We start from the raw sequence: 12,370 nt of genomic DNA, 5'->3' as shown, positions 1-12,370 counted from the left end.
TTATATATATATATATATATATATATATATATATATATATATATATATATATATATATATATATATATATATATATATATATATATATATATATATATATATATATATATATATATATATATATATATATATATATATATATATATATATACACATTTATATTGATACATGTTTAATAACAATATAAATTGTATATCGTTAAAGAAATACATACTCACTAAGCAAATAAAACCACATGCAAACAAACAAACAAACAAACAAATGAAATGAGATGAAATACACATATTTTTTGTACTGGCGTTCGAATTTGTACACACGCTCTCAAATTTGTTTCATACACCACACATGCACACACAAACACGAATACACACGCACACATACATAGATACATAATGTGTTGTAATACGATAGATTAAGATACAATATTCTGTTGTTAAGAAACAATATTACTGTTACAATATTCTGTTGCGAATATAAAAAGGTAACGCAATGTTGAATGCAAATAAAAAATTATAAAACCTACAATGTTATATTTATATGAAAATATGTGTGTGCTTATGCGTGTGTCTGTATGTGTGTACGTGTATGTATGTGTGTGTGTATATGTGTGTGTGTGTAGTATGTTTGTGTGAGTGTGTTTGTGTGTGTGTGTGTGGTATGTGTATGTGTGTATTTGCATCTGCGTATGCTTTCAGACAAATGATTGATCGATTGAGAAAATGAATGGAGATATGAATGAATGAATGTTGAAATGAAGGAGAGATGATGACGATTGGACTAAAATGAGTGATGATGATGATGACGATGATGACTGAAGTTGAATGAGAGGAGCAAGTATAAAAATGTAATGAATGAATAAATGAATGATTAAATGAATGAATAAATGAATGAATGAACAAATAAATGAATGGACGAATGAATGAATGATTAAATAAATAAAAATCAATAAAAACACATAAAGTTGCATGAATATAAAAAAGAATGGACAAAAATAATCAAATAATAATGGAGAAATGAGTGTAGGAGAACGAAATAAAATATGGGAGAGAAAGAAAGAAAGAAAGAAAGAGAAAGAGAGAGAAAAAAAGAGAGAGAGAGAGAGAGAAAGTAGAGCATTCAGATAAGTGTTACAATGTGTAATGCATGTGTGTGGTGTGTGTTAGTAGGATGGCTTGGTGGCGTGTAATTACTCACAATATGCTCTATGTTAAGTTATTTCACCAGGATGCAATCAGTGAGATAGCGCACAGGAACAACTTATGCGAAAATTCATCACCACTGCTATTGTATTAGTATGTTGTTATTTGTTTTCGTTTAATTTTTATTTTTGATGTTGTTAACTTTGCTGATTTCAGAGTTTAGGGCGTGAACTGATTGAAATTCAGTGAATAAACATAATATCGAAATACATGCACGTGCGTACATCACGCAGATTAATACGCACGTGACTATACACGAGTGGCTCCGCTGTAACTGGAGACAACATGGATGTAACGGATGTAAACAAATGTATTTTAAAACAATGTTACATACTAACGTACGTATTTACATATATATATATATATATATATATATATATATATATATATATATATATATATATATATATATACATACACATATATGTCTATATTGGTAAAGTTTGTTAGTAGTTCTTCTTGTAAACATATTTGAAAATTTCAATAATATATATATATATATATATATATATTTATATATATATATATATACTATATATATATATATACTTATACATATATAGACGTCAGTATGATGATCACACAGATATTTTATAATACGTATTTCAGATCATATGTCAGCATGTTAAGTGTTTTTTTTTAAATGTAACAGTTCACACAAGGGAAAAATAAATGAAAAATAAATGAATCATATCACGTAAAATGAAAGATTGATGCTAGCTAATTCTTGTTAGCAGCCAGGAGCGGGACAGTTTTGTCGTAAGCAGTGGCTCCCGGGGATGCGGGACTCGTCGGGATCCGTTTGTTGCTGCCGACCGATGTCTGCTGGTTGTAGCCACCGCCACCTGCCGTCGACGACGACGAGAGGTGGGAGGCGCGGAAGTTTGAGAACGACCTGCCCACTCGACCGCGACAGAATATTTTCACAAGCAGTAATTTTAATTGCCTGCGGAATTGATTTCCGGTTATGAGATAAATGTAGAAGTTGAGGGCGTAGTGGGTTTTTCCTATTTCGTCGATCACATCTCTAATGTTCTCGAAGCGGAAAAATGCTTTCCACTTTTCATCGTTGTCCTGCTGCTCTCTCGTCATGTTCGAGTCTCCTTCGGGGAAAGCAGGCGAGAGGACGTAGAAAATTGTTACCGGAAGTACGGTGATGATGAGATAGGTGGAAACAGCAAGCAAGGTGAAGGTCGTTGCCGAAGGGCGGTTGCTGTTAGATGCCGATGCACTGTTCACGCTCATCTGATGATTGCCATTGATCACGCTGTCGTTTTGTTTTGATGGAAATCTTTTGACGTTGTTGTTGTTGTTGTTGGTGCTTTTGCTGTTGTTGTTGTTGTCGTCGCTGACATTTTTGTTTTGAGGTTTCAGTTGTCTGTGGTTGACGTTCGACGTCGTATGGTGGTACTTGAGCGTTAAGGCTTCTTCAGCTTTTGATAATCTCTTAGTTTCGCAGATGACGATCACATTGAGAACAAATATGGTGAGAGGAACGACACCGAATATGGCCAACTCTGTAATCCATGAATGGATGGACCAGGGCGATGTCAGCCCTTTAACTGCTTCTTCTCTTATCCCGCACTCCTGCTGCTCATTGTCGTATAGGTAGAAATAAGCTTGCACGACATTAACAGAGATGTCAAACGCCACCAAGATCCCTACGGATATCAAACTTCTTCGCGTCGTACAAAATTTTTCTTTTAAAAATGGGTGGCAGATGGCGATGTACCTCTGGATAGTGAAGCCGAGAACGAGGAGGGGGCTGAGTTGTTGGGTGGTGAGGAAGATGACGGGGAAGATCTCACAGAGGACTGGGTAGTTGAGGACGCCCGTGAACCAGTTGTTCTGTAGCTCCATGATCATCTGCCGGGTTCAGTTGAGAATTACACTATTTATTTATTTGGTCAAATTAAGTTAATTTTATTTAACTGAATTATTTTTTACAAATAGCTTTCAACAAATAATAATTCAAAAAAAAGACAAAATCATATTCACATATAATCAAATATTTACATCGAATTTTGCATTTATTTTAATGCAATTTATTCCGAAAAATGGTTTTACAAAGAAATCCACTGTTAAAGATAAAAGACATTCAGTATAAGAGCGCCAATTAAATTTTTTACATTGAAGATATCTTTCTGGCAAATTTAAATGCATTTCAATCCTTATGAATGAAATAAAAACAAATTCCAATTTTCCAACCACGATCGATTAAACTGAAAAAATTGTGGTTTTCTTTTAAAAATAAAATGCTTCGACTCACTCAGATATTTGTCGTAAATATACTTAAGCACTATCTGCACTTCAGACTTCTCTGCTGTAAAAAAAGATTGGAAATTTTTATTGGGAAGCAATTCAGATGAACGAACACGTGCATCTGTAAATGTTGCCGTCTATCAGTAAGCATGTGCATTGCTCATTGGTGCATATGGTGGTTGGTTACACAAATGATCGTGTTGTGTAAGTGTGGATGTGTGTAGGTCTTGTACCAATTGTTTGTTCGTTCGTTCGTTCGTTCGTTCGTTTGTTGTTGTTCGTTCGTTTGTTTGTTTTAATCTAGCAACACTTGACTGAATGAATCATTAAATAGAAAGATATATTTGCGATTTCTTTTATCCGAATTTAAAATTTTTCTAAAACCTTCTTACATCTTTATAGCAAAAATACTTCTAATTTACTAATAGCTACTTATCTCAAATATTTCTAGAATATCAAAATAACAAATACTGAATTGCCTGCTACAGCTGGTCGCTAGTTATTTATCATCTTTATATTTTTAATATTACATCACCCAAACCTTCAACAAATCAAGAAATGCTCGCTAAAAGTTCAGATAGATTTTTACATTTTTCAAGACAAACCGACTTGATGGATGAACTGACAGTTTGTGACTTCTAATTATGCACAAGTTTCAACTAAGCATCACCGTTGAATAATTGCAACAATATCACACAGACACCACATCCACACACACACACACACACACTCACAGGCACACACACACACGAACACACACACACGAACACACACGCACACAAACACACACAAAGTTATGGAAGACCAAACAACGTCACGTTCATGTCAGTGTCAGTCAGTAATTTCTTCCAATCATCTACCGCGCTTACTGTGTCGTTCTATTGGTAACAACGCAATGCCCATTCCAATGTAAATATGATCCGTATTTGTAACGATTTCTCCCTCTCTCCCTCTCTCTCCCTCTCTCTTTCTCTTTCTCTCTTTACCCCTTTCTTTTTTCACTTTCTTTCTTTCTTTCTACATGCGTGTATGTGACTAAATACATGTTTGCAATGGATTGGATGCAGATTATATTATAGAATTATGGACAATCTAAATTGAAGAATACTGTCAAAATTAAACTATCGGTGTACATACATACATACATTGTTGGTAGAAGCGAGTAACTGAAAGATGATGATTAATAATATTAATAATAATAAAATAATAATAAAATAATAATAAAATAATAATAATAAAATAATAATAGTAATAATGTAATAATAATAGTTTACAGTGTTAGTGTTACGAGCTAGCTAGAGGCGCAACACTCCTTACAAAAAATTCTCTCATTCATTTTGTATGCTTAGTTGTTTTTTTTGGAGGAAGATTATTTCAAGTGTGGCGCTAGGTATATTTTGCGCGTGAGATAACGACAATGAGTGAATGAGGGGATGGATGGATGAGTTGATGAATAAATGAATGAATGAATGAATGAATGAATGAATGAATGAATGAATGGATGGATGGTTGGTTGAATGAATGAATTAATGAATGAATGAACGAATGGATGAATTATAGACGGTTGAATGGATGAATGAATGAATGAATGAATGAACGAACGAATGAATGAATGAATGAATGAATGAATGAGTGAATGAATGAATGAATGAATGAATGAATAGATGAGTGATTGAATGGATAAGTGGATAATTTTATTTTTGTTTTATGTCACCGTTCGCACTCGGGTACTTGAGTATCATTCCTTTTTTAAGATATCTTTAGATAATAAACGATGATATATTCAATGCAATCAATGAAACTAGTGTAAACATGACGACGACGACAACGACGATGATGATTGTGACTGTGGTGGTGATGATGATCTTGTAGAAAGGTACAAAAATTGATTTCAATTTTTAAAAACTGATTTCACTAAATTATTGTTGTAGAAACGTCAATGACCATAAAACAAAAAAGCTTATTTTTACATTTTTTTTCATATTTTTTAAACTATTCAGCGAAAAAACTAGCAAAACTATGCAATTTGCTGGAATCTGTTGAAGAGTTGTATTATTTTTAAAAAAGTTCAGCTTAGTTCGATGTCAACGAATCACCTAGAGGCAGAATTAAAACCGACCCATTTTTTCTCAGAATTAACTTACATCTTGGCGTATTAATACATACAATTCAAACGTGCTAATGTAATATGTTTAAAAGGTTTTCCTTCACACAAAACTCAAAAGAATTTGTTAGGTCATGATTATTTAAGTTGAATATTAAAAAAGGGAAAATACAATACCAAACAAAACCACAGAATACCTCAAAAAACAATTTAACGGTATCTGCAACAGCAGACATATATTAAATAAACAAACAAACAGACACAAACAGACAGAAAGACACACCACANCCATACAACCACACACTCGCATGTCCAATTCATCATTCTATCATTAAGATACGTGAGAGCACTTAATTGATAAGAAGGAGCAAAAAAGTGGATGGATTAATATCTTGTTTGCTGACTCCGTGTTTTATATACACTATTGTCTGTTGTCTGTGTGCATGTATAAGTGTGTGTGTGTGTGTGTGTGTGTGTGCATGTATGTGTGCATGTTTGTGTGTTTGTGTGTGTATACATACATTATAATATTCATGTTAAAAGATTGAATGAGAGATGGACAGATGATGATGATTTAAGAACCTCTATTCTAGGCCATTCAACTGCTGACACTCTAATAGTAATTTTTCTAGAAAATTTTCATGTTAGCTTTCTCATCATCCTCATTGTCATCATCGTCGTCATTATCATAATCATCAACATTATCATCATTACATCGTTATCATTTTAATATCATTGTTTTCATCATCATAATTATCATTTCTTCGTCAACTTTTTTGAGGTTAACCACTATCACCATCATCATCTTGATCATGATATTAATTGTATTCATCATCATCATCATTGTCACATCATTTTCATAACCCATCGTCATCGATGAGTTCATCAGCACCAACTCAGAAATAATCATTCTAGTCATCACAATAGCAACACATGTGACTAACAAGTTGTCGCAAAGAGAGCTGCTGGCTCGCTGCAGACGAACAAAAGTTGTCTCAATATTTCAATTAAAAAACATTTGTAAACATGCAACAAATTTGTAAACATATCTGTGCAAACATGCAAACACACAAACAAGCACACACGTGGACAGCAGCAGCAGCAGTAGTAGCAGTAGCAGCGGGAGTAGCAGTAGTAACAGTAGGTTGCGTTACAAGTAAACACTGACTCAAATAATGTCGATTCACCTGCTGCTACACAAAGCCATCATATATCAAAACTTTATGCTCCAGGCGTTCTACTCATCTATGTGTTGGTTTAAGATAGTTTTGCAATATTTAATTTTACACACACACACACATACACATACATTTACATACACATGCTTACACATACACACACACACACATATACCTATATACGCATTAATGTAATTATATGTAAACGTAAAATGAGAAAGGGTGACAAGAGAATTATTTAACATACGGATTCGTTATGACGTAATACAAATATTGGAGATTTTGACAAATTTAAAACGATTTCGAAACGAGAACTTTTAACAAGCAATTGAATTAATAGAGAAAATCATGAAACAAAAATGTCAATAAAGTTATGCGTTGTTAAACTTTTTTGAAGTTAAAGTTAAGCTGGCAGGCTAACATGTAGCTAGACTAGCAATGTTGTACGTAATGAACAAATTCTTACACATAATAATATCTTGAAAAATAACAATCTTTTCTTTAAATCCAAGTTTATTTGAACAAATAATATTTTTTATTTTATTATATTATATCATTAAAAGACGAGACAAAGGCGTGTCTCGAAATTTTTGTCTCGAGGCAGTGGCGAGAACAATGTATTTGTCGTATTGTTTCATGTCTCTTAAGATACCATTCATACAATTTATATATCATATTCAAATACCATTCATATAATTCATATATCATATTCCGATACCATTCATACAATTCATATATCATATTCCGATACCATTCATACAATTCATATATCATATTCCGATACCATTCATATAATTCATATATCATATTCCGATACCATTCATACAATTCATATATCATATTCCGATATCATTCATACTCGTATATGTAAACGCATATAGAAAGTGATATAAATATGTACAATTTGCTTAGAAGATATTTGCATGTAAAATTAATACAAATACGTTTTAACAGTAGCTTATGTTATTTTGTGTTATTGATAAATTTGCCACCAACCCATTTCTTAATAGCATGCTAAAAATAAAAGTTTCATTGTCTCAATCATAGCTACAGAACATAGCATCATTGAAAATTTCAACATCGTTGTTAACGAAGTAAATGTTATTGATCTCATTTTCATCATTGTCAACCTCCTCCTTCTTCTTCCTGACATCATCATCATCATCTTCTTTCTGTCATCATCATCATCATCATCTTCTTCCTGACATCATCATCATCATCTTCTTCCTGACATCATCATCATCATCTTCTTCCTGACATCATCATCATCATCTTCTTTCTGTCATCATCATCATCATCATCTTCTTCCTGACATCATCATCATCATCTTCTTCCTGACATCATCATCATCATCTTCTTCCTGACATCTTCTTTCTGTCATCATCATCATCATCATCTTCTTCCTGACATCATCATCATCATCTTCTTCCTGACATCATCATCATCATCTTCTTTCTGTCATCATCATCATCATCATCTTCTTCCTGACATCATCATCATCATCTTCTTCCTGACATCATCATCATCATCTTCTTTCTGTCATCATCATCATCATCGTCATCGTTGTCATCATCATCATCATCGTCGTCGTCATCGTCATCATCATCATCATCGTCGTCGTCATCGTCATCATCATCATCATCATCATTGTCATCGTCATCATCATCCGCAGCAGCAGCAGAGGCAGCAGCATCAATCATCATCAGCATTAGCAGGATGGTTACAGCAGCCATGTTTGCATTATTACATCCTTATACATCCGTCATCATCAACGTCTTCAACATCGTCGTCATCTTCTTCCTTCCTACTCCTCCTCCTCCTCCTCATCCCCCTCATCATCATCATCATTAACTTCACTCCCAAAATCATCATTATATACAACAACACACACATACACACCTTTACACAAATACACATACATACGAAAACACACACAGATACGCACAAATACACATACAAACAAACACAGACACGCTATCAAATGATTCAGCCCTAACGGCAAATAAATAGCATTTCGGCATTTTTATCTCGCCCTTGCTACCGCCATCAAAACTGCTACAACAACTTTTATCATCATCATTCTTCCGATAACCATCATCGTCATCATCATCATATCATAACCACCAAGGTCACCATCTACATCATCATCATCGTCGTCATCATTCATCATTATTATTTTCATTGTCATCACTTAGTGAGAATGGATGTGATATAATGATAATATTCAAACATTGCCAGTATTGTAATTATCATCATCGTGCCACTTTACATGCATACATTTGCACACACCGAGTTCTTAAATAAGCATTGTCATGATCATCATTGTCGTCGTCATCATCTTCATCATCATCTTCCTCTTCCTCCTCACCATCATCCGCACCTACGCAGAGCAGTTCAATAAGAAGTCTGTGTAAGAGACGAAACGAAACGAGACGAAACGAGACGAAGCCCTCATTGCCCGAGGATTTTGTTATGGCGCTAAATACGTTTGTCAGCTTATAGGGACACGTCTGCGCGGACTACCAAGTAGCGTACGTGCTCCTGCCCGAGATCACGTGTTTTTATTTATGGTCAAGTGTTTGTGGTCACGTGTCTTGGTCATGTGGTTTTTTATGATCACGTGCAAAGTCACACGCGCGTCTGTTTATTCACGCATGCGTACAACGCATTGAATGAAATACAACCAGACGACGCATTTAAATGCAATAACTCGTTGCATGCATGATTTGCGTTCATGTATTAACTGTGATGTAAGCATGCTTGCGGTGAGTTTGTTGTGTGTGATGTATGTATGTATGCATGTATTCGCGTAGGAACGCCTGCTTACAAACGCATTCATCTATGCGTGTGTTTATTGGCGTTTGCTTGTTTGTGTAAGTGGTCTCTTCAATCAATTATTAGATTTGTGAATCATTTAATGCACAGGAACCTCGATATAAAACACATCTTTCGTATATATTTGTTATGTATATATATTTGTATGTTTATATATTTGTATGTTTATATAGTTGTATTTTTATATAGTTGTATGTTTATATAGTTGTTGTATATTCGAATTGTATATTACGATTGCGTCTCTTGTTTGTTCAGTTCTCGCGTTTAGTTTCCTCTCTTCATGTTGTTTAATGGTTAATGCGTACGTGAATAATTTCATTTTTACATACAAGGCAGGTCACATTTATTTCATATTTCAATATTCACTCATTAAATTTTAAACAGAATTACCGGCTTTCAACGAATAGATGCAATTTTGTCTAAATTTTGTTAATTCATTTTTATGCGCACATCCTTGTTTATTTTTGTTTTTTATTGCCACAATAAACTCGCTTGTTGCGCTATAAAAATTATTTGTTCACCTCCTTTCAAACACTCCTTTCATGCTGGCATCTTTTTTATGACTTCAAACTTTGTTCACTGGGATGTGTTCAATTATAAAAACTAGCTATGCGTCTATTCAAGTTACTTTTTTGATCTAAATTAATTTATCTCTACTTTATTTTTCCAATTTAATAATTTATCGCGCGTTAATATCAATAAAATGCAATTATATTATCCCAAAAAGTTCTACCTTGCAAATTTAATTGAAGAAGCCCAAGCAACACAAAAATTATTAACTTGTTGTTGTCAAGCCCCATGGCACTGTGTTGTGAATCAGATGGTTTTAATTACAAGAATTCTTCAAAGATTCAAAACTTCCAAGCTAAAGTTCATAGTACACACATATATATACATCATTATAATAACAAAAATGTTTGAGTTTTTTTAAAGTTTTGCCACGAAGTGATATTGAACCAGGGAGCTAGCGAGTAAGTGTGGATTATGAATGATTTATGACCGCTCTTAAATGGTTGGAGGCGGATTAAAAAAAAGAACTAGTGGCCAAACTTTAAAATTAAATTATTAAAATATTTTATATTTACATTTTAGATATTTTTATTTAATTTATTTTTATTAATCATGCACAGAAATGTATAAAACTGGCAATTATGAAAATACCACTGCTATCCGCTATTCTGCTATTATTACATCTATTACTACTACTTCTACAACAACAACAACAACAACAACTACTACTACTACTACTACTACCGCTATTACTACTACTGCTACTGCTATTACTACTACTACTGCTACCACCGCTACTACTTCTATTACTACTACTACTACTACTACTACTACTACTACTACTACCGCTACTACTACTACTACTATTACTACTACTACCACCACCACCAATAATAATATCAACAACAATAGCAACAAAATAATAACCGATATATAACCGTGACAAGGATTAATTAAAGCCATTATACCATAATAATAACCATACCATTATAACCATCACGAACGAAATCTTATTGAAAGTTAAAATAGAAAGATAATTTGAACCATTAAGCCATCATTAAAATCATTCATTGCAGAACATTCTTCGCTTTTCTTTATGTTTTACTTACTATTTGTTTCTATTCATTAATTTTTTCAAAACACCGACCAAATGCCCATTATGGGCTTGTATAGTCAAACAACAAACAAAACATCTACTCCTACTACTCCTACTCTTACTACTACTACTACTACTACTACTACTACTACTACCACTACTACTACTACTACTACTACTACTTGTTACCCAGCAACTATCTGACAATTTTGAAATTTTTCGTCTCCAATTCAATGAAATTTTCTTTTCATGAACATGACCAAGAAATTAAAGAAATGAACGAAAGAACGAACAAACGAACGAACGAACGAACGAAAAAAATCACGAAACTATGCAATCATAAAATGATAGAATCAAATAATGGGGTCCAGGTGTTTTCAGCGATAGTCGTCTCTTTTAGCTCTTCCATTTGGGTTTAAAAAATCGGAAAAAAGTAAAATCGAAACAGAAATTCGCAACTTTGTCGGGTAAAAAATGAGTGAAAAAAGACAAAACAAAGTGAAGAGAAAAAAAGTGATGTTACGTAGGATGGGAGGACAAAAGGTGAAGATGAAGCAGTTAAAGTTTCAATTAATCAGTAGAGTAGGATCATGCAGTTGAATGCGTCGAATTTTAATTTTAAATTCTATGGGAAAAAGTGAGCTCTGCGGATGTCAAATATAAACAAATAAAAAAGGTCCAGATATTCAAACTTTTAAATTTTTTAATTTCAACTAAATAATAAAATTAAATAGGAGGAGAGTGTAGCATAGAAAAATGAATGCACATGTGTAACAGGTAATTCGATTACCCACGTGACCATGTAATGGAGAAACAATTTTCATTTCACACATGAGTCATCAATAAAAGAGCCGAACTCAAATAAACGATAAGGATGAACCGGAAAACCATCTAAAAACAAGCAGATAAACAAAAATACAAGCAAACAAACAAACAAACAGGCAGACAGACAAACAAGCAATCAAACAAAAAATTAAAAAACGAATTAACGAATGACATCGTTAAATGGATTAAAGGAACGTGGAAAAAATGAAAGCTCAGCAAGGAGCAGAAAGTTGGAAAGATTGATGTAGGGCGAACGCAAAGACATGAAATGAACAATTACTCAAGCAAAAAGTTGGCTTTCAACGGTAAATCACGTACACACCGCCCTTATATACAAACGAATAAAAGAGAATTGAAAAAA

General features: G+C 33.4%; 1 protein-coding gene across 1 annotated transcript; it reads right to left on the bottom strand.

Moving 5' to 3' along the window:
* Positions 1–1,919: 1,919 nt before the first annotated feature.
* Positions 1,920–5,875, bottom strand: HELRODRAFT_170350 (hypothetical protein; the record flags this gene model as incomplete). The annotated part of the gene is made up of 2 exons (XM_009016159.1): positions 1,920–3,065; positions 5,849–5,875. The coding sequence occupies 2 exons, from the start codon at positions 5,873–5,875 to the stop codon at positions 1,920–1,922; spliced, it is 1,173 nt and encodes a 390-aa protein (XP_009014407.1).
* Between the last annotated feature and the right edge of the window lie 6,495 nt (positions 5,876–12,370).

The sequence above is a fragment of the Helobdella robusta genome (assembly GCF_000326865.2).
Source record: "Helobdella robusta unplaced genomic scaffold HELROscaffold_17, whole genome shotgun sequence".
In the NCBI taxonomy this organism is placed as follows: Eukaryota; Metazoa; Annelida; class Clitellata; order Rhynchobdellida; family Glossiphoniidae; genus Helobdella; species Helobdella robusta.
This window is presented reverse-complemented; position numbering and strand designations above follow the sequence as displayed.